Source organism: Oncorhynchus mykiss, chromosome 5, assembly GCF_013265735.2.
Source record: "Oncorhynchus mykiss isolate Arlee chromosome 5, USDA_OmykA_1.1, whole genome shotgun sequence".
In the NCBI taxonomy this organism is placed as follows: Eukaryota; Metazoa; Chordata; class Actinopteri; order Salmoniformes; family Salmonidae; genus Oncorhynchus; species Oncorhynchus mykiss.
Window position 1 is genome coordinate 15655656 of NC_048569.1, and position 24284 is coordinate 15679939.

At 41.8% G+C, this 24284-nt stretch overlaps 1 protein-coding gene across 1 annotated transcript in view; it reads right to left on the minus strand.

Moving 5' to 3' along the window:
- setx (senataxin) overlaps window positions 1-23924 on the minus strand; it is a 69234-nt gene extending 45310 nt beyond the window's left edge. Inside the window, exons 1-2 of the mRNA XM_021601888.2 lie at window positions 23714-23924; window positions 22002-22199 (exon numbers count right to left, since the gene is read on the minus strand). Of these exons, the coding sequence (XP_021457563.2) occupies window positions 22002-22199; window positions 23714-23716 (201 nt within the window). The 5' untranslated portion in view covers window positions 23717-23924. The remainder of the gene's footprint in view (window positions 1-22001; window positions 22200-23713) is intronic.
- Window positions 23925-24284: the final 360 nt, after the last annotated feature.

Here is a 24284-nt window from a genome sequence, read left to right on the forward strand (position 1 = left end):
CATGATGCTGCCAACACCATGTTTGACAGTGTGTTCAGGGTGATGAGCTGTGTTGCTTTTACGCCAAACATAACGTTTTGCATTGTTGCCAAAAAGTTCAATTTTGGTTTCATCTGACCAGAGCACCTTCTTCCACATGTTTGGTGTGTCTCCCAGGTGGCTTGTGGCAAACTTTAACCGACACTTTTTATGGATATCTTTAACCAGTTAGAGCTCTAGGGGCGCTATTTCATTTTTGGATAAAAAACGTTCCCGTTTTAAGCGCGATATTTTGTCACGAAAAGATGCTCGACTATGCATATTCTTGACAGTTTTGGAAAGAAAACACTCTGAAGTTTCAGAATCTGCAAAGATTTTGTCTGTAAGTGCCCCAGAACTCATTCTACAGGCGAAACCAAGATGATGCATCACCCAGGAATTAGCAGAATTTCTGAAGCTCTGTTTTCCATTCTCTCCTTATATGGCTGTGATTGCGCAACAAATGAGCCTACACTTTCTGTCGTTCGCCCAAGGTCTTAGCAGCATTGTGACGTATTTGTAGGCATATCATTGGAAGATTGACCATAAGAGACTAAATTTTCCAAGTGTCCGCCTGGTGTCCTGCGTCGAATTCGGTGCGCAATTGCCAGCTGCTTCAACTTTACCATTTGATTCAGGGGAGAAAGCATGTGTCCAAGAACGATGTATCAATAAAGAGATATGTGAAAAACACCTTGATGATTGATTCTAAACAACGTTTGCCATGTTTTCAGTCGATATTATGGAGTTAATTTGGAAAAAAGTTTGCGTTTTGAGGACTGAATTGATGGATTTTTTTGGTAGCCAAATGTGATGTATAAGACGGAGCTATTTCTAATACACAAGGAATCTTTTTTGAAAAACTGAGCATCTGCTATCTAACTGAGAGTATCCTCATTGAAAACATCAGAAGTTCTTCAAAGGTAAATGATTTTATTTGAAGGCTTTTATGTTTTTGTTAATGTTGCGTGCTGGATGCTAACGCTAATGCTAACGCTAAATGCTAACGCGAAATGCTAACTCTAGCTAGCTACTTTTACACAAATTATTGTTTTCCTATGGTTGAGAAGCATATTTTGAAAATCTGAGATGACAGTGTTGTTTACAAAAGGCTAAGCTTGAGAGATGGCATATTTATTTCATTTCATTTGCGATTTTCATAAATAGTTAACGTTGTGTTATGCTAATGAGCTTGCTGATAGATTTACACAATCCTGGATACAGGGGTTTTTTCATAGCTAAACGTGACGCAGAAAACGGAGCGATTTGTCCTAAACAAATAATCTTTCAGGAAAAACTGAACATTTGCTATCTGAGAGTCTCCTCATTGAAAACATCTGAAGTTCTTCAAAGGTAAATTATTTTTTTGAATGCTTTTCTGTTTTTTTGTGTAAATGTTGCCAGCTGAATGCTAATGCTAAATGCTACGTTAGCCATCAATACTGTTACACAAATGCTTGTTTTGCAATGGTTGAGAAGCATATTTTGAAAATCTGAGATGACAGTGTTGTTAACAAAAGGCTAAGCTTGAGAGCTAGCATATTTATTTCATTTCATTTGCGATTTTCATGAATAGTTAACGTTGCGTTATGGTAATGAGCTTGAGTCTGTATTCACGAACCCGGATCCGGGATGGGGAGATCAGAAAGGTTAAGAAATGGCTTTCTTCTTGCCACTCTTCCATAAAGGCCAGATTTGTGCAATATACGAGACTGATTGTTGTCCTATGGACAGAGTCTCCCACCTCAGCTGTAGATCTCTGCAGTTCATCCAGAGTGAACATGGGCCTCTTGGCTGCATCTCTGATCAGTCTTCTCCTTGTATGAGCTGAAAGTTTAGAGGGACGGCCAGGTCTTGGTAGATTTGCAGTGGTCTGATACTCCTTCCATTTCAATATTATCGCTTGCACAGTGCTCCTTGGGATGTTTAAAGCTTGGGAAATCTTTTTGCATCCAAATCCGGCTTTAAACTTCACAACAGTATCTCGGACCTGCCTGGTGTGTTCCTTGTTCTTCATGATGCTCTCTGCGCTTTTAACGGACCTCTGAGACTATCACAGTGCAGGTGCATTTATACGGAGACTTGATTACACACAGGTGGATTGTATTTATCATCATTAGTCATTTAGGTCAACATTGGATCATTCAGAGATCCTCACTGAACTTCTGGAGAGAGTTTGCTGCACTGAAAGTAAAGGGGCTGAATAATTTTGCACGCCCAATTTTTCAGTTTTTGATTTGTTAAAAAAGTTTGAAATATCCAATAACTGTCGTTCCACTTCATGATTGTGTCCCACTTGTTGTTGATTCTTCACAAAAAAATACAGTTTTATATCTTTATGTTTGAAGCCTGAAATGTGGCAAAAGGTCGCAAAGTTCAAGGGGGCCGAATACTTTCGCAAGGCACTGTATATAAGCTCAGGGAACACATGTTTATTATTTATATGTGAAACTATTCTAACTGAACATTTTCTTTCACAGTGACACTGACTCCGAATGGCAGCCCCCAGGGCCAAGGTGTCCATACCCCACTGAAGCTGGTTCATCCAGCTCCTGCCACAAGTGGTGTTCATCTGCCCAAATTTATTTCTGCAGGCATGGATGTGCCTCAGTGCCAAAAGGGCACAGCATGGAGGCGTCGCTGTGTTCTTTGCTAAATGAAGTCCTCCATCAACTGCGCCACATGCTTTACAGCAAAAAGAGACCGCTATGGCACCTGGCATCAGCAGCACAATATTGTGTAGAGCTTTGGCAAAGTGGGTGGGGTTACAACCTGCCGGTTTGGCCCTGTCCGGGGGTCTCATTGGATGGGGCCACAGGGTCTCCTGACCCTCCTGTCTCAGCCTCCAGTATTTATGCTGCAGTAGTTTGTGTCAGGGTGCTAGGGTCAGTTTGTTATATCTGGAGTACTTCTTCTGTCTTATCCGGAGTCCTGTGAATTTAATTATGCTCTCTAATTTTATTTTTCTCTCCGAGGAGGACCTGAGCCCTAGGACCATACGTCAGGACTACCTGGCATGATGACTCCTTGCTGTCCCCAGTCCACCTGGCCTTGCTGCTGTTCCAGTTTCAACTGTTCTGCCTGCGGCTATGGAACCCTAAACTGTTCATATCTACTCTTGGTGCTGTCCTGTTGCATCCTCTACAACTACTGTGATGATTATCATCATCATCATTATTATTATGACCCTACTGGTCATCTATGAATGTTTGAAAATCTTGGCCATGTTCTGTTCTCTGTGGAGATTATGACTGGCCATCCCTCAGCCTGGTTCCTCTAGGTTTCTTCCTGGGTTTTAGCCTTTCTAGGGAGTTTTTCCAAGCCACCGTGCTTCTACACCTGCATTGCTTGCTGTTTGGGGTTCTAGGCTGGGTTTCTGTACAGCACTTTGAGATATTAGCTGATGTACAAAGGGCTATATAAATACATTTAATTTGATAGAGGACTGAGGGTCTTCCAAATATTTAAAGTGTGTATAGTTACCCATGTTATTTTGTAAATTGGGGTGTGTTAGAATACCATTTTGGTATTTTGTATATTGTTATTTGTTTCAAAACGTATACCTTCACCAATTTGGCCACTTGGGTACATTTGGGCTACTTGTGTGGGACACTTCTGGGTGACTTCATGATAAATGTCATGTAACACACTCATTTTGGAAGTTATCATTCTGAAACTTTGCACAAGTACTGTTGCCCTCTTATAATTTTTCACTGAAATTGTCCCCATCATCCTATCTGAATGTTTGTTTTATCTTGTTCATTTTAAAGATGATACAAAAAAGAAAAAACGTATGGTTTTTCATTGTATTATCTAAACCATATCTATTGTGTTATATTCTCCAACATTCAATTCACATTTACACAAACTTCAGTGTTCTTTCAAATGGTACCAATAATATGCATATCCTTGGTTCTGTGCCTGAGCTACAGGCTGTTAGATTTGGGTATGTCATCAGGCGGAAATTGAAACAAGTAGGGGGGTAGCTCTAAGAGGCCTTTTGCGACTAGCAATCCCGTATCCGGGAGCGTAATCATAGCCTCAAATGCATTAGCATAACGCAGCAGACATAAATACCACTAGAAACTTTTCCTATTCATGAAAATCGCAAATGAAATAAAATATATTCAAACACAAGCTTAGCCTTTTGTTAACACTGTCATCTCAGATTTTCAAAATATGCGTTACAGCCAACGCTAGACAAGCATTTGTGTAAGTTTATCATGGCATAATGCCATGCTAGGCTCTGCTGGCAGCAGGCAACATTTTCACGAAAATAAGAAAAGCAACCAAATTAAATCATTCACTTTTGAAGAACTTCAGATGCTTTCACTCAGGAGACTTCCAGTTAGATAGCAAATGTTCCTTTTTTCCAAAAATATATTTTTGTAGGCGAAAAAGCTCCCGTTTCTTCATCATCCTTGGCTGAGAAATCGACCGGAAAATGCTACTACTACAACGCCAAACTTTTTTCAAAATTAGCTACATAATATTGACAGAAACACGGCAAACGTTGTTTAGGATCCATCCTCAAGGTGTTAACATATATTCGATAATATATCCGTCGAGGGAATTGGTTTCTCATAAGAAGCGATTGGAACCTCAGTATTTTATGCAAGATTTTCTGCGGGACACACGTGACCACTTGCTATATATGGTCCCTTACAGCCATTCTTCAATGGAAATGCCTAAAAAGACGTCACAATGCTGTAGACACCTTGGAGAATACGTGGAAAACGTAAGCTCATTCGTAGCTCATTCACAGCCATATAAGGAGTCATTGGCATGAGGCGGTTTTAAAAAATGCGGCACTTCCTGGTTGGATTTTTATCTGGGTTTCGCCTGTAACATCAGTTCTGTGGCACTCACAGACAATATCTTTGCAGTTTTGGAAACGTCAGTGTTTTCTTTCCAAAGCTGTCAATTATATGCATAGTCGAGCATCTGTGACAAAATATCTTGTTTAAAACGGGAACGTTTTTCATCCAAAAATTTTAATAGCGCCACCTAGTCGCAAGAAGTTAAACCATAGATTATTTTCCCATAGTGCAGTCCTACGTGGCAGTGTGGGAATTCTCAATTGAGCAGTGGTGTAAAAATACGTTGAAGTACTGCTGAAGTATTTTTTTTTGGTATCTGAACTTAATTATTTTATTTGACAACTTTTACTTCACTACATTCCTACAGAAAATGCTGTACTTCTTACGCCATTTTCACTGACACGTAAAAGTACTCGTTACATATTGAATGCTTTGCGGGACAGAAATGGTCCAGTTCACGCACTTATCAAGAGAACATCCCTGGTCATCTACTGCCTCTGATCTGGAGGACTCACTAAGCACAAATGCTTTGTTTGTAAACTATGTCTGAGTGTTGGGTGCCCCTGGCGATCTGTAAATATAAAGAAAATGGTGCCGTCTGGTTTTCTTAAAACCTGTTGTGTAGGGTGCAGTATTTTGATGTTTGGATTAAAAACGTACCCAAATGAAACTGAAATTGTAAGATTCGGATAGAAAACACTAAAAAGTTTCCAAAACTGTCAAAATATTGTCTGAGTATAACACAACTGATATTGCAGGCGAAAACCTGAGGAAAATCCAACCTGGACGTGCTGTTTTTCCTGAAAGCTCGCTGTTCCATTGCCTGCCTTCGCTCTATTTAAAGGGATATCAACCAGATTCCTTTTCCTATGGCTTCCACATGTTGTGAACAGTCTTTAGACATAGTTTCACGCTTCTATTTTAAAAAAGGAGCGAGAAAGATCACATAGCGTCATTGGATGGCTGGGTGCCAGCAGCGTTTTCCATGTGCAACAGGCTGGAGCAGACATTTTCTCTCTCCTATTGAAGAAGCTACAGTCCGGTTGAAATATTATTGATTATTTATTATAAAAACAACCTGAGGATTGATTATAAAAAAACGTTTGACGTGTTTCTATGAACTTTACGGATACTATTTGGAATTTGTCTGCCCGGTCGTGACCGCTCGAGCCTGTGGATTTCTGAACAAAAATGCACCAACCAAATGGAGGTTATTGGGATATAAAAATCTTTATGGAACGTTTGTGTAACTGGGAGTCTCGTGAGTGCAAACATCCGAAGATCAAAAGGTAAGCAATTCATTTTATTGCTTTTCTGACTTTCGTGACCAATCTACTTGGCTGTTAGCTGTTTAATGTTTTGCCTGCTGAGAGAGATGTCCTTACATAAACGCTTGGTATGCTTTCGCCGAAAAGCCTTTTTGAAATCTGACATGCCAGGTGGATTAACAACAAGCTACGCTGTGTTTTGTTATTTTGCACTTGTGATTTCATGAAAATGTAATATTTTTTGTTAATTCGAATTCGGCGCTATGCAATTTAGCGGATGTTGACAAATGATCCCGCTAATGGGATGGGTGCGTCAAGAAGTTAACCAAATGTTGCAATTGCGATTTAACTTGTGAATTAGAGCAAAACTGTTGGAAATAGAATGACTATTCTAATTCTATTGTTAGAATATAATAGTGGGCACTTTGTAACCCATTCAAGTTACAACACTGTATTCAGAGTTAATGTTTACAGTTAATTCATTGAGCTGTATCTAAAGATATTTTCTTTATAGTTATTTATATATGTAACTGTATTAGAATTTGTGTGTTGGAGATTGCGAGAACTACATACAAAATATGTATTGGATTACGCTTTTGACTGCAAGTTCCAGAATGCCTTGCGACCGGAAGTAGAGAGAGAACTCGGCAGTTATGAACAAGTGATTATCCTGACTCTCGCAGGCAACTTTGTTTTGTCGAATCTAAAGTTGTTAAGTGATGTGAACAAGTAGTATTACTAAAAGAAGCTTGCATTTCAAACCCGACGTCCCAAGTCATTACTTTGTAGTTCTATATTTTGGTGCCGAAGCCCGGGAAAAGTATGAGCTGCAACGAAGATCGTAGGGATGAAGCGGCTGAAATGGCTGAGGAGGAGCATCGGCATGAAGCAGAAAGAATGAGACGAAAGCGGGGTACCATTCGAGGTGCCACAACACGGATTTTGGATCAGTTTGACGTGGAAATAACCCAGTCAAATTCAGATACCGATCACTTGGATACATTGTTGGAATTGCTGTCAGCTAAGGAGGACAGCTTGTTTGAACTTGACCGTGGAATTGAACAGTTAATGCCATTGGGCAGATTGGAGGCGGGGATTGCATGCACGGAGGATTACAAAGAGCGTGGTATGCTGAAGAGCCGTGCACAACGAGTGATAAAGAAAAACACAGGACCGCAATCCACTACCAGCACGGGTGAGTGACGCTAACTCAAACAGATCACAGAGACAATCAGTAAGGATACCAAAGTTGATTGAGAAATTCTATGGAGATGCCAGTATGTGGTAGTTTTGGAGCCAGTATGAGACTGCTATTCACAACAATGATTCACTGTGTAATAAAGAAGTTTACCTATCTGAAAACATCTCACTTGACCAGCTGCAAAGGCAGTAGCAGGACTGATGCTAACAGACAGTAACTGTGATGCAATCGCTCTGCTCAAGAGCAGATTTGGAAGGAAAGATCTTGTGATTAGTGCTCATATGTCAAAGCTGCTGAATCTCACTCATATGAAGAAATCCTCTGACCTAAACGCATTGAGGCAGGTATATGATGAATGTGAAATTCAGATTAGAAGCTTGGAACCACTGGGTGTAGTGTCAGAAACCTATGGAAGCACACTATGCCCAATCTTACTGCAGATGATTCCAGAGGACATATCTCGACTATATTCGTCAGAGGGGAGTAGATGAATGGAAAGTGTCTGAGATTGTCAGTTTCCTACAGAAGGAGGTTCAGAGCAGGGAGAGAGCACTACAAATAACAAGATCATGCAACCAACAGTAAGAGAGCAAACCATGGAACAAGTCATGCTCCTCCAATTAAATGAAAACAAAAAAGACCCAACATGCCATCTGCTGCGGCACTGCACACATCCAGCCAGAAGGAACAAAACTGTCTATTCTGTGCCAGTGCAGACCACAAATCAGAAAACTGCCCTGACCACAATATTGTTATACGCAAAGAGAAAAAGAAAATGTGAAGATGGTTTGTATGTTTAAGACAGAAACACATTGCAAAATTCTGTAAAGTCAAAGATGTGTCATGTGCAACATGTGGAAGCAGACATCACATTGCTGTGTGTGCCGGTAAGGGTGAGGTGCAACCCCCTACTGTTTCTGCAGATGCTGTCGTTTCCTCAGTTATTCCCATTCAGTGAAGATGAAACCAGATGGACAGAACACTGTTGCTACAAACAGCAAAGGCATGGGTAGAAGGCCCGTCGGGCAGGAAGATCGCTCGTTGCTTACTAGATGGAGGCAGTCAGAGAAGCTTTGTACATGAAAAACCTTGTGAAGGGCTTGAAGCTACCAGTAAATCAGACAAGAGGCACTCACTCTTCACACGTTTGGCTCCTCTGCTCCAGCAACGTCCAAACGCAACACAGTGAAAGTCATCTTGGAGAATGTCGGGGACAAACAGCAGAGACTAGCCATAAAGACAATTGAAACTCTACAAGTGTGCAGAGCTGTGATGAAGGTTTCTGGTGAACAGATTCAACATGAGCTCAATAGAAAGGGACTGCAGCTTGTAGACGTTCCAGGAGATGACAATGATCCTGAACTCTGTCCTGATAGGAGCAGACTACTACTGGCAGAGTGGAGCGACTGACGGAGACGCTAGTTGCTTTAGAGAGCACCGTTGGATGGTCGGTGCAGGGACCAGTGTCCATGTCAAGTGTCGCCGAGGCAACATGCATGTTCATCCCACTTGATGAAGACACACTAGTCTCCAAACAACTGCATGCATTCTGGGAGCTTGAGTCTCTGGGTATTATTATAAGGGAGAAAACACAGAACCCAGAGGAAAACGAGGCTCTACAGAAGTTCGAGGAAATAACCACCTTCAAAGATGGACGATAGCACGTGGAGTTGCCATGGAAATGAGAAATGCCAGAACTCCAAGTATACAAGAAACGGTTTGAAGGTCTGAAGAAAAGACTGAGGGATGTGACGTTGTACAGCAGATACAATTAAGTAGTAGAGGACTATTTACAACAGGATATGGCAGAGGACGTGCCCAAGGACAAGGCATAAAGCGTAGACAAAGTAAAATACTACTTACCTCACCATGCAGTACTCCAAGAAGATAAGGTGACGACAAAACTGAAAGTGGTGTTTGATGCCTCGTCCCATGAAGATGGCTGTCCATCCCTCAATGACTGTCTACTCTCAGGACCAAACCTGAATCCGGATCTGCTCAGCTTTCTGATAAGGTTCAGACTACATGAAATCACATTCATGGCAGACATCAAGAAAGCTTTCCTGTAGATATCCCTAGCAGAGAAAGACAGACGCCGTGAGATTCCTATGGCTCACAGGCCCACCAAGGGGAGAAAATGAAGAGGAGCTGCGTGTGCTGAGGATGAAAAGAGTGGTATTTGGAGCTTCCCAAGTCCATTCTTGCTGGCAGTTAAAATCAGGAAGCACCTGAAACAATATGAAACAGAACAACCAGAAGTTGTAGAGATAGTGACTTTCTCTATGTAGATGATTTCATCGCAAGTTCACACAACGTTGAAGAGGCTTACATTGTGACAACTGCAAAGTGAATGCTGTCGATTGCAGGCATGGACATCTGCAAGTGGATGACCAACTCTCCTGAACTGAAAACAAAATGGGGGAGTACGACAAATTTCCACCCATTGACACTAGAAACACAAGGAGTAGTGCTGAAGGTTTTAGGTTTAGTATGGAGATTAACAGATGACTTTCACCTCAGGCCGCTACTGAGCATTTTCTAACGCAAAAGGAAAACACAAAGAGAAGTGTTCTGCAGTCGTCTGCAAGCATCTTCAACCCTCTTGGTTCCCTGACCCCTTCACCATTAGGATCAAGTGCATGTTCCAGGAAATGTGGAAGAGGGGACTCAGCTGGGACAAAGAATTACCACCTGATCTGACAGGAGAATGGCAACAGTCGTGTTCAATACTACCCCAGTTACACCAGCTCACCATACCAAGGTGGTACAGAACAGACATGCGGCCACAGAACAGCCACACCCTGAAACTACACGTGTTCTGTGATGCAAGTGAAAAGGCCTACGGTGCAGTGGCTAACATGCAAGGTTAGTCACAAGACAGGGAAACAACGACATGTCTAGTTGCATCCAAAATGAGCTCATGGGAGCAAGACTAGCAAACAACCTGATGACCACACTGGAAAAAGAAGAAAAACAGATTCAAATGTGGACAGACTCGATGATCGTGCTGCATTGGATTTGCAGCTCAGCACAGAAATGGAAACAGTTTGTCGAACAAAGTGAGAGATCCAGTCCTTGACCAATCCAGAGTCATGGTCACATATTGAAGTGAAAATGAATCCAGCCCTACAAGAGGACAAACTGTTCGAAACTTGCCACAGAGCCAGCTTTGGTGGAATGGACCCAGAATTCTGACATCACCCAATCAGTCCAAGGAGCCTGATGATAACAAGGTTCCAGAAGAGGTAAATGCAGAACTTAAGTCCAGTCGCCAGGTTACTGTACAACAGCACAGACATCACTGACCCTGTGTTGGAGCTTCAAAAGGTACAAACTGAAAAGAGTGTTCAGAGTCACCGCCTTGATAAAGAGATTCATGGCCAATGCTCGTACAAACAAAGATGCAAGGTGAACTGATTGCTGATGAACTGTTCGATGCAAAAAAGTACTGGATTAAGGTAACAAGAGTTTCGGACAGGAGATCAAACTACTGAAGGCAGGAAAAGGTCTAAACAATGACTGTCAAAATAAGATAACTGAAACCATTCTTGGACGAACACAAACTACTCAACTTCGTTGAGGAGACCTATTCAGTTGATATACTGCCGAGAGATTTAGATGATCACAGTTGTTCATCGGGAGGAGGATGTTGTAACTTGAATGGGTTACAGAGTTAATGTTTACAGTTAATTCATTGAGCTGTATCTTAAGATATTTTCTTTACAGTTATGTACATATGTAATTGTATTAGAATGTGTGTTGGAGATTGAGAGAACTACATTCATATTTTGTTGTATTGGTGAGTATTGGATTACGCTTTTGACTGCAAGTTTCAGAATGCCTTGCGTCAGGAAGTAGAGAGAGAACGCGGCAGTTATGTACAAGTGATTATCCTGACACTCGCTAGCAACTTTGTTTTGCAGAACCTAAAGTTGTTAAATGTAACGTGAACAAGTAGTATTACTAAAATAAGCTTTCATTTCAACCCCGATGTTCCAAATCATTACTTTGAAGATAGTTATTCTATATACAGTGTTTGATATGACAACAAATTAAAATGCCAGGCAGTTATTGAGACAGGGTACAAACTAAAGTGTTGATAAGTGTTTCCTAGGGGACCCTATAAGCTTTGGCTACATTGCATGTTCTCTCTTAGCTACTTCATGTAGCTAACATATTCTTGCTTTGCATATTCCTCTTTGATTTAGAAGATACTGTTGCACAAACATGCTGATTTAGGTCTACAACGTCACTGTTATTATCAGGCTGTATTAGCTCGCTACGTTTGCTCTTACTCAGTACATTTATTAGCTAGCTAGCTATTAGCAGATAGCAATTAGTGTCTCAAGTTTCCTGGCAACTTGTTAAGAAAAGACAAACTAGCTGTTTGCTGTTGTAAGAAACAAACTGATAGTGTCATTATAGAACGCTAGTGGATTTATATTACGAAACAAAGTGAAAACAGCATTGTTATCATCAACATTGTTGCATTGACCATGCAGACTGAACGCAAGTGTCTCGTGGTTGAGGAACATCAAATGGCCTCCTTGAGTGACCGGGGGCATGGCTAGGTCAGTGTGGAAAGTGGCATGGAGAGATAGAGCAATGACTCAAGTAGCAAATTAAACTATAAAAATTGACATTACACATGGCATATCATCTTTAACAAACCAAACATTCAAATACCGTTATGTTTATTTTTGAGGGGGGGGGTTACCTTTATCTAACTAGGCAAGTCAGTTAAGAACAAATTCTTGGCTCTGCCTGTCAGAAGTGGAGTTCCAGAGCTCACAGGTGTGCCTGGCATGGATTGTGACTCCATTTTGTTCCTTGCCCTCTTCAATGCGTCATTCTCCACCTGACTCTCCGCCAATTACGCGTGACTCTCCACCAATGCAGAGTGACTCTCCGCCAACGCATTAGCTTTCGCCTGTATTTCTGCCCTCAGATAATGCTTCTCTTTCTACTGGTCTGCCTTCAAGGACTTGATCTCAGTCTTCAAAGTTTGAATCTGATCCATGTGCACCTTCATCAGATGAGCTAAATGGTACCGCCCTGAGCCCCCATCGATTACAGCAGCCCATGATAGAAATGGTAGATCAATCCAGTTCGGATTTAAGTAGATATTTTGACTGACGCCTTTAGTGACAGGTCTAATGCTCTAATATTTAATCATTTCTGCCCTCTGAGTTTATATCTAAGGGGCATTTTTCACACCATTATTAGTTTCATTGCAAGTTCACACTAAAACAAACCGGCACTAAGAACAGCGTGAACGTTCACCTAGTCAGCGCCATTATTACCGCAATGCCCCTTAAAATGTTGCTCTGTGCTACCCAGTGGGAAGGGGGTCCACCCCGCCACCCTCCTCCTCCCTTCCCCATGGGCTAGGTCAGTCTTCTGTGCGCTGCTCTGCCGCCCGTTCTGTGCCTTGAACCTTGTGCGCCTACCGCCATCTCAGTGGATAAAGCTGGAGAACTGCAAGGCAATCCCATTGTGCACCACTCAGGAGCCATGACCAATATATATTGTCCTACTAGAAACATTGTTTGCAGAATTCACAGCCTGCTAAACTGGTGAAAAAGGTTGGTAATATATCTGAGAATATTTAAGGGGCTTTTATATAATTCTAAATGAATTAATAGCTTTGTTATAAAAATTACAATATTTGAGAGATTATTTTGTTTTCAAATAACGTAAAGTGAGTGGGGAAAAACCCATTCTTGAACATGGGGTGAGACATTGTTACTAATTTGTAAATAAAGCCAGTTTGTTATATAGAATTATTTATTTCTGGTTTTAGAGGGAGAGAACCAGCATCTGTAGCAACACAGTTTGCACTGCGATGTAGTGTCTTAGACCACTGCGCCCCTCGGGGGCTGTACAACGTGACCAGTCAGGAGTACGCTACAGTACTACTGTAGGAGCAAAATAATCCTAACATTTCAACACCCTAATTGTAATCCAAGTTTCTCTTAGAATAAAAACCTTAGAGTAACAGTTTTATTAAGTAATACTGACAAGTTGTAACAAAAATGATAAGATGGCGCCAGTGCAGAAGGCAGACGGTTTTCGTGTCCCCATCCGATAGTGTTTTTTGTTCGTAACTTATCTTATGACCGAAAATATTTTATAGACATCAGGACTGCGATTACTCAGACTAGCAGAGTCCTTTTTCTTCTTTCATGACTTTGACGAGCCAGAGGATATACGGCTCCCTCGGGAACAGGCCCTGACCCCAGTGATCTGCTTGAAGAGGAGGCGGAGAAAGAGGCCAGCGAAAAAACCCTCACTCCCCTCAATTCTGCTCACAAACATGCAATCTTTGGACAAAATGGACGAGTTATTGGGAAGATTAAACTACCAACGGGAAATGAAAAACGAACATCTTATGCGTCACAGAGTCGTGGCTGAACAACGACAATATCAACATACAGCTGGCTGGTTATACGCTGTACCAGCAGGATGGAACAGCGGCGTCTGGTAAGACAAGGGGCAGCGCTCTGTGTATTTTTGTAAATAACAGCTGGTGCACGATATCTAAGGAAGTCTCGAGCTATTGCTTGCCTGAGGAAGAGTTTCTCATAAGCTGCAGATCACACTACCTACCTAGAGAGTTCATATTTTTCTTACCACCGCAGACCAATGCAGGCACTAAAACTGCACTCAGTGAGATGTTTACCGCAATTAGCAAACAGGAAAACGCTCATCCAGAGGCGGCGCTTCTAGTAGCCAAGGACTTTAACCCCTGAACTACCCATCCCGGATCCGGTATAATTGTCATCAGCAACGCTGATTAGCATAGCACCACAGTCAAATAATATTACTAGAAAATATTCATATTCATGAAATCACAAGTGCAATATTGCAAAACACAGTTTAGCCTTTTATTAATCCACCTGTCTCAGATTTAAATGATGCTTTACTGCAAACGCAATACAAGTGTTTGTGTAAGTCTATCGGTCGCTCGACAAAACAATAAGTACACTTAGCATCAGGTAACTTGGTCACGAAAATCAGAAAAGCAATCAAATTAATCGTTTACCTTTGATGATCTTCAGATGTTTTCACTCATGAGACTCCCAGTTAGACAACAAATGTTCCTTTTGTTCCATAAATATATTTTTTATATCCAAATATCTCCGTTAGTTTGGTGCGTTATGCCCAGGAATCCACCGGAAAGAGTGGTCACGACAACGCAGACAAACATTTCAAATTATATCCATAATGTCCACAGAAAAATGTCAAACAGTTTTTATAATCAATCCTCAGGGTGTTTTCAAATATCTATTCGATAATATATCAACCGGGACAGTTGGTTTTTCACTAGGACCGGGAGTAACAATGGCCACCTTTCTCTTTTGCGCACAACACTCTGAGAGCCCCCACCTATCCACTTACGCAATGTGGTCGTTCACGCTCATTCTTCAAAATAAAAGCCTGAAACTATGTCTAAAGGCTTTTGACACCTTAGGGAAGCCATAGAAAAAAGGAATCTGGTTGATATCCCTTTAAATGGGCAATAGGGATGATTAAGAACAGAGGTTTCAAAAACAGGGGCACTTCCTGATTGGATTTTCCTCGGGTTTTAGCCTGCAATATCAGTTCTGTTTAACTCAGACAAAATTTTGACAGTTTTGGAAACTTTAGAGTGTTTACTATCCTAATGTGTCAATTATATGCATATTCTAGCATCTGGTCCTGAGAAATAGGCAGTTTACTTTGGGAACGTTATTTTTCCAAACATAAAAACAGTGCCCCCTAGCTTCAAGAGGTTAATGCAGGGAAACTTAAATATTTTTTACCTAATTTCTATCAACAATTTAAAATTTGCAACCAGGGGGAAAAGAACTCCGGACCACCTTTACTCCACACACAGATGCATACAAAGCTCTCCCTTGCCTTCCATTTGGCAAATCTGACCATAATTCCATCCTCCTGATTCCTGCTTAGAAGCAAAAATTAAAGCAGGAAGCAACAGTGACTAGATTAAATAAAAAGTGGTGAGATGAATCAGATGCTAAACGACAGGACTGTTTTGCTATCACAGACTGGAATATTTTCCTGGGATGCCCCCAATGGCATTGAGGAGTACACTACATATGTCATTGGCTTCATCAATAAGTGCATCGATGACATCGTCCTCACAGTGACAGTACGTACAGAAGTCTAAAGTTTACATACACCTTAGCCAAATATATTTTAAACTCAGTTTCCTGACATTTAATCCAAGTCAAAATTCCATGTCGTAGGTCAGTTAGGATCACCACTTTATTTTAAGATTGTGAAAATTTCAGAATAGAGAATTATTTATTCCAGCTTTTATTTCTTTCATCACATTCCCATCGGGTCAAAAGTTTACATACACTCAATTAGTATTTGGTAGCATTGCCTTTAAGTTGTTTAAGTTGGGTCAAACATTTTGGGTAGCCTTCCCACAATAAATTGGGTGAATTTTGGCCCATTCCTCCTGACAGAGCTGGAATAACTGAGTCAGGTTTGTAGGCCTCCTTGTTGCACAAGCTTTTTCAGTTCTGCCCACAAATTTTCTATAGGTTTGAGGTCAGTGCTTTGTGATGGCCACTCCAATACCTCAACTTTGTTGTCCTTAAGCCATTTTGTCACAACTTTGAAAGTATGCTTGGGGTCATTGTCCATTTGGAAGACCCATTTGCGACCAAGCTTTAACTTGGCTGCCTGACTGATGTCTTGAGATGTTGCTTCAATGTATCCACATAATTTTGCCTCCTCATGATGCCATCCATTTTGTGAAGTGCAACAGTCCCTCCAGCAGCAAAGCACATCCACAGCATGATGCTGCCACCCCTGTGCTTCACGGTTGGGATGGTGTTCTCCAGTTTCAACTGTTCTGCCTTATTATTATTCGACCATGCTGGTTATTTATGAACATTTGAACATCTTGGCCATGTTCTGTTATAATCTCCACCCGGCACAGCCAGAAGAGGACTGGCCACCCCACATAGCCTGGTTCCTCTCTAGGTTTCTTCCTAGGTTTTGGCCTTTCTAGGGAGTTTTTCCTAGCCACCGTGCTTCTACACCTGCATTGCATGCTGTTTGGGGTTTTAGGCTGGGTTTCTGTACAGCACTTTGAGATATCAGCTGATGTACGAAGGGCTATATAAATAAATTTGATTTTGATTTGATTTGTTCTTCGGCTTGCAAGCCTCCCCCCTTTTCCTCCAAACATAAATGGTCATTATGGCCAAACAGTTCTATTCTTCTTTCATCAGACCAGAGGACATTTCTCCAAAAAGTCCAATCTTTGTCCCCATGTGCAGTTGCAAACCGTAGTCTGGCATTTTTATGGCGGTTTTGGAGCAGTGGCTTCTTCCTTGCTGAGCGGCATTTCAGGTTATGTCGATAAAGGACTCGTTTTACTGTGGATATAGATACTTTTGAACCCGTTTCCACCAGCATATTCACAAGGTCCTTTGATGTTGTTCTGGGATTGATTTGCACTTTCCACACCAAAGTACGTTCATCTCTAGGAAACAGAACGCGTTTCCTTCCTGAGCGGTATGACTGCTGTATGGTCCCATGGTGTTTATACTTGCGTCCTATTGTTTGTACAGATGAACGTGGTACCTTCAGGCATTTGGAAATTGCTCCCAAGGATGAACCAGACTTGTGGAGGTTTACAATTGTTATTCTGAGGTCTTAGCTGATTTCTTTTGATTTTCCAATGATGTCAAGCAAAGAGGCACTGAGTTTGTAGGTAGGCCTTGAAATACATCCATAGGTACACCTCCATTTTCTGGAATTATCCAAGTTGTTTAAAGGCACAGTCAACTTAGTGGAGGTAAAATTCTGAATTCTCTGGAATTGTCATACAGTGAATTTTAAGTGAAATAATAGGTCTGTAAACAATTGTTGGAAAAATTACTTGTGTCATGCAAAGTAGATGTCCTAACCGACTTGCAAAAACGATCGTTTGTTAACAAGAAATTTGTGGAGTGGTTGAAAAACAAGTTCTAATGACTCCAACCTAAGTGTATGTAAACTTCCGACTTCAACTGTACATACTAGAGGTTGACCAATTAATCAGAATTTTTGGAAGCCGATTATTTAGATTTTTTTATTCCACCTTTATTTAACCAGGTTGAGAACAAGTTCTCATTTGCAACTGCGACCTGGCCAAGATAAAGCATAGCAGTGTGAACAGACAACAGAGTTACACATGGAGTAAACAATTAACAAGTCAATAACACAGTAGAAAAAAAAAGAAAGTCTATATACATTGTGTGCAAAAGGCATGAGGTAGGAGAATAATTACAATTTAGCAGATTAACACTGGAGTGATAAATGATCAGATGGTCATGTACAGGTGTGCAAAAGAGCAGAAAAGTAAATAAATATAAAACATTATGGGGATGAGGTAGGTAAAATTGGGTGGGCTATTTACCGTTAGACTATGTACAGCAGCAGCGATCGGTTAGCTGCTCAGATAGCAGATGTTTGAAGTTGGTGAGGGAGAGAAAAGTATCCAACTTCAGCGATTTTTGCAATTCGTTCCAGTCACAGGCAGCAGAGAACTGGAACGAAAGGCGGCCAAATGAGGTGTTGGCTTTAGGGATGATCAGTGAGATACACCTGCAAGAGCGCGAACTAAGGGTGGGTGTTGCCATCGTGACCAGTGAACTGAGGTAAGGCGGAGCTTTACCTAGCATGGACTTGTAGATGACCTGGAGCCAGTAGGTCTGGCGACGAATATGTAGCGAGGGCGAGCCGGTGCTTTAGTAACAAAACGGATGGCACTGTGATAAACTGCATCCAGTTTGCTGAGTAGAGTATTGGAAGCTATTTTGTAGATGACATCGCCTAGGTCGAGGATCGGTAGGATAGTCAGTTTTACTAGGGTAAATTTGGCAGCGTGAGTGAAGGAGGCTTTGTTGCGGAATAGAAAGCCGACTCAGGCAAGGCAGTCATCAGAAAAATCGAGGCTACTGAGTCTGCCGATATGAATATGGTGATTGACAGAGTCGAAAGCCTTGGCAAGGTCGATGAAGACGGCTGCACAGTACTGTCTTTTATCGATGGCGGTTATGATATCGTTTAGTACCTTGAGCGTGGCTGAGGTGCACCCGTAACCGGCTCGGAAACCAGATTGCACAGCGGAGAAGGTACGGTGGGATTCGAGATGGTCAGTGACCTGTTTGTTGACTTAGCTTTCGAAGACCTTAGATAGGCAGGGCAGGATGGATATACGTCTGTAACAGTTTGGTCGTTTACAATGCATTCCACGAGCACTGCGTGGCAGGCTGACCACCTGTTACGTGAGTACAGTAAGGTGCCACGGTAAGTTGCTAGCTAGCATTAAACTTATCTTATAAAAAACAATCAATCTTCACATAACCTAGTAAAATCAACCATGTGTAGTTAACTAGCTTGTCCTGCGTTGCATATATTCAATGCTGTGCCTGTTAATTTATCATCGAATCACAGCCTACTTCGCCAAACGGGGGATGAGTTAACAAAAGCAAACATTGCACGAATGTACCTAACCATAAACATCAATGCCTTTCTTAAAATCAATACACAGAAGTATATGTTTTAAAACCTGCATATTTAGTAAAAAGAAATTAATGTTAGCAGGCAATATTAACTAGGGAAATTGTGTCACTTCTCTTGCGTTCATTGCAAGCAGAGTCGGGGTATGTGCAACAGTTTGGGCCGCCTGGCTCGTTTCAAACTAATTTGCCCAAATTGTACATAATTATGACATGACATTGAAGGTTGTGCAATGTAACAGCAATATTTAGATTTAGGGATGCCACCCATTCAATAAAATACGTAACGGTTCTGTATTTCACTGAAAGAATAAAAGTTGTTTTCTCAAAATAATAGGTCATTAATGTGGTCAAATTCGGAAACTACGGCTTGTATTTCTGTGTGTTTATTATATTATAATTAAGTCTATGATTTGATAGAGCAGTCTGACTGAGCGGTGGTAGGCAGCAGCAGGCTCGTAAGCATTCACTCAAACAGCACTTTCCTACGTGTGCCAGCAGCTCTTCGCAGTGCTTGAAGCGCAGCGCTGTTAATGACTTCAAGCCTATGAACTCCCGAGATAAGGCTGGCAATACTATAGTGCCTATAAGAACATCCAATAGTCAAAGGTATATGAAATACAATGGTAAAGAGAAATTGTCCTATAAATTCCTATAATAACTACAACCTAAAACTTCTTAGCTGGGAATATTTTAGACTCGTGTTTTAAAAGGAACCACCAGCTTTCATATGTTCTCATGTTCTGAGCAAGGAACTTAAACGTTAGCTTTTTTACATGGCAGATATTGCTCTTACTTTCTCCTCCAACACTGTTTTCACATTATTTAAACCAAATTGAACATGTTTTATTACATATTCGAGAACAAATTGATTTTATTGATGTATTATACTAAATTCAAATAAGTGTTCATTCAATGTTGTTGTAATTGTCATTAATACATATACATATATACATATATATATAAATCTGCCGATTAATCGGTATCAGTTTTTTTTTTTGCTCCTCCAATAATCCGTATTGAAAAATCCAAATTGGTCGACCTCTAGTACATACCCCAACCAGAAGCCATGGATTACAGGCAGCATCCGCACTGAGCTAAAGGCTAGAGCTGCCGCTTTCAAGGAGCGGGACTCTAACCCGGAAGCTTATAAGAAATCCTGCTGTGCCCTCCGAAGAACCATCAAACAGCCAAAGCATCAATACAGGACTAAGATCGAGTCGTACGACACCGGCTCTGAGGCTCGTCGGATGTGGCAGGGCCTGCAAACCATTAGACAGAAGGGAAGCACAGCCGAGAGCTGCCCAGTGACACGAGCCTACCGAAGGAGCTAAACTACTTCTATGCTCACTTGAGGCAAATAACACTGAAACATGCATGAGAGCACCAACTGTACCGGGAGACTGTGTGATCACGCTCTCCGCAGCCGATATGAGCAAGACCTTTAGACAGGTCATTCACAAGGCCGCAGGACCAGACGGATTACTAGGACGTGTACTGACCAACTAGTAAGTGTCTTCACTGACATTCTTCAACCTCACCCTGTCCGAGTCTGCAATACCAACATGTTTTAAGCAGACCACCATTGTCCATGTGCCCAAGAACACTAAATGACTACCGACCCGTAGCACTCACGTCTGTAGCCATGAAGTGCTTTGAAAGGCTGGTCATGGCTCACAACACCATTATCCCAGAAACCCTAGACCCACTCCAATTTGCATACTGCCCCAACAAATCCACAGATGATGAAGTCTATTGCACTCCACACTGCCCTTTCCCACCTGGACAAAAGGAAAACCAATGTGAGAATGCTATTCATTGACTACAGCTTAGCGTTCAACACCATAGTGTCCTCAAAGCACATCAAAAAGCTAAGGACCGTGGGACTAAACACCTCCCTCTGCAACTGGATCCTGGACTTCCTGACGGGCCGCCCCCAGGTGGTAAGGGTAGGTAACAACACATCCGTCACGCTGATCCTCAACACAGGGGCCCCTCAGGACTGAGCATGCCCCCATTCTCATTGACAGGGCTGCAGTGGATCAGGTTGAGAGCTTCAAGTTCCTTGGTGTCCACATCACCAACAAACTAACATGGTCCAAGCACACCATGACAGTTGTGAAGCGGACACGACAAATCCTATTCCCCCTCAGGAGACTGAAAAGATCTGACATGGTTCCTCAGATCCTCAAAAGGTTATCCAGCTGCACCATCGAGAGCATCCTGACTGGTTGCATCACTGCCTGGTATGGTAACTGCTCAGCCTCCGACCGCACGGCACTACAAGGGTAGTGTGAACTACCCGGTACATCAACCATGGCCAAGCTTCCTGTCCTCCAGGACCTCTTTTTCAGGCGGTGTCAGAGGAAGGTCCTAAAAATGGTCAAAGACTACAGCCACCCTAGTCATAGACTTCTCTCTGCTACCACACGGCAAGCGGTACCAGAGCACCAAGTCTAGGTCCAAGAGGCTTCTAAACAGCTTCTACCCTCAAGCCATAAGACTCCTGAACATCTTGTCAAATGGCAACCCAGACTATTTGCATTGCCACCCCCTCCCTTCACCACTGCCAATCTCTGTTGCCATCTATGCATAGTCACTTTAATAACTCTACCTACATGTACATACTACCTCAACTAACCGACACCCCCCTGTATGCATGTGTGCAAATAATATTTTTTTTACTGCTGCTCTAATTACTTCTCATTTTTATCCATATTTTTTTAAACCACACTGTTGGTTAGGGGATCGTACGTAAGCATTTCACTATAAGGTCTACACCTGCCATATTTGGCACATGTGACTAACATTTTATTTTAAAAAAATGTGTATTTATCTGGGTGAGCTGCAGGACAGAGGATTAGCAATTATTACAGTATTGTTCTAAATTCAATCACCTCCATCCTCATTCAGAAATTGAAATTCAATTTTGAAGACACGCACGATTATCAGTTTCTATTTGGTTTATGTCGCCAATTCACTGTCAGTTCGACAAAGTAGCACCTTGGGACCCAAAATCATAATCCGTGCTCTAACTCCCCCTTGCGCTGGTCTGGAGCAATGAAGTAGTGATGCAGAGTACCGTACTAAACCACAAATTACTTTGAAGTCACGCAGTATAACACAAAACTTTCAGTTGAGCAACCACTGTTTGGTTCATCCTTACCCGGTGCAGTCCAGGTAACTCCTCCTTCGCCCGATGGTACGCTACCACACACTCCAGGCACTTATCGAGGTCATCGTTGAGTGCCGCCTTCTCGTTGACTGCCTCCTCATCCTCTGCTAACCAAGACACAGCACAGTACCTCTGGAGCAGTTTTGCAACATCGTCACCCAATGACGTGCACCAACGGCACATGCTCATCTACAAGGGACAAGATGAGAGTGTTGCTAGACCTTGTGATCATTTGACATCCAACATGCAAGAATGTACTCCTTTGAGGACAATGAACTCGTTGGTTCTGCTGACACACATCCACTTTATCAATGAGCAGCATTGGCCGCCTAAATCAAATCTGTAGAAATGTATTTGGTGCTACAAACTGGTAAATGTTTGTGACACTGGGATTTGGCTGAGCAGTCACAATAGTTAAGTGGATAGTACAGCAAGGTCACAAGTTCCCATTCAAGAAACAAGTACCCCAGGAAGCCTTATCCAACATAAACAATCCCATTGAGTTGGGTGTGAAACCCTGGCCGGGAGGTGAGAAAACTGGCAGAAGACAGGCACTTCAAGGTCTGCCCCTGGGCCGAAAGCTTACTTTGTCTCAAACACCATGGTTTGAAACCACAGTTTGAGATTATTTTTTATTTAACTAGGCAAGCCAGTTAAGAACAAATTCTTATTTTACAATGACGGCCTAGGAACAGTGGTTTAACTGCCTTGATCCGGGGCAGATCGAAATATGTTTACCTTGTTAGCTCAGGGATTCAATCTTGCAACCTTTCGGTTACTTGGCCCAAAACCCTAAACACTTGGAGGTGTCAAGTACAAATATTCACTTTAACAGCAGTTACGGTCCCAAAAACTACCGTCAAATAATAAAAGGCCTACTTCCTGTATTTTAGCTAGCTAGAACAGGGCCTAATTACTGTAAATTTAGTTAGCTGGCTAAAGTACAGTAAACAGGGCTTGATATAGCTAGCTAAATTACAGTAAGTATGCCTTTTTATTTAAGGTCGTTTTTGGTACCGTAACGTAACTGCTGTTAAAGTGAATATGCCAACTTGAAATCTTATACAACTAGTAGAAAAAGCTTGAGAAAAATTTGACGTTGACACATGCGAAAGTTGTAACCAAGTTACCGTTACTACGAGCATTTAGTAATAACATTACTAGGCCGTCTACTGTACTACCAACACCGTTTACAGTGACATTGGCAATTTTATCTAGTTGGCCTAGCAGTGTCAGGCCCCATTTCACCAACAAAAGAGCTCCAATATCGCTAATATTCCATATGTTGGTGTGCGTGACTGTCTAAATGTTGTTTTAAATCTGTAAATCATCAAGTGATTCGTCAAGTGGCTGGTTAGGTAGTTAGCAACTAGCAGCGCAAATTGTAGCTAGTTACCTGGCTAACGCACCGTTAGCTTCAGCTAGATGCACAACAGGAACATTTGAAATGTAACTAACTTAACTAGCTAGATATGACGCCAACTTTAATAGTTAGCTAGCTACTTGTTTTCCTTATCAGCAAATGTCACGACATTCAATTTGTTGGCGATTTTAGAGACGTTTGTAGTCTAGCTTCCAGTTGTGTCGACAAAGTTGTCTGGTGAAAGCAAGGATGTAAACCTGGTGGCATGAGTCGAACCCTGCCGCGGTCTGGAAAGTCGTTAGCTGGCTACAAAGTCGCGTCTTGTTTAACCAGAACTCACCATGTTGAACAAGTGCTTAATCCAAACGGTGCACTAATTTATTTAATCTTGGTAGATATATAGATTCCCAATATAACGAACATTCAATGACATTTCTCGCTAACGTGCTGTTTACACTGCAAACACACGCGGTCATTCTAGAACAAAATCTCCTCGGAGTATAACCAGTGATGTTCTCACTCCCCTTGTCCCCTGCTGATTTACTTACTGCTTCTTCTTTGGGATTTGGTTGGCGGATCGCATCCAACATTTAGGTGCAAACACCGCCACCTACTGTACTGGTGTGCGAGGCCTTTCACGACATACCTACATTATAATCTTAGACACAAAATTAGGAAAAGGATAAGGAAAATTACCCAACCACATATTAGCCCCATCTAAAAAAAAAAAACACCACCCATCCACTATTTAACCCCACCTAGACCTACTCCAGACCAGGTCTGAGAGGATATCATTACCACTCAACACCTACTGCAGCTGTTCTGCAGTAAATTTTCACAATCCCAAGTACTTCTCTTCTCTCTATTTTCTGTGAATTAAGATACATTTCTGCAGTACAACTAACATCTCC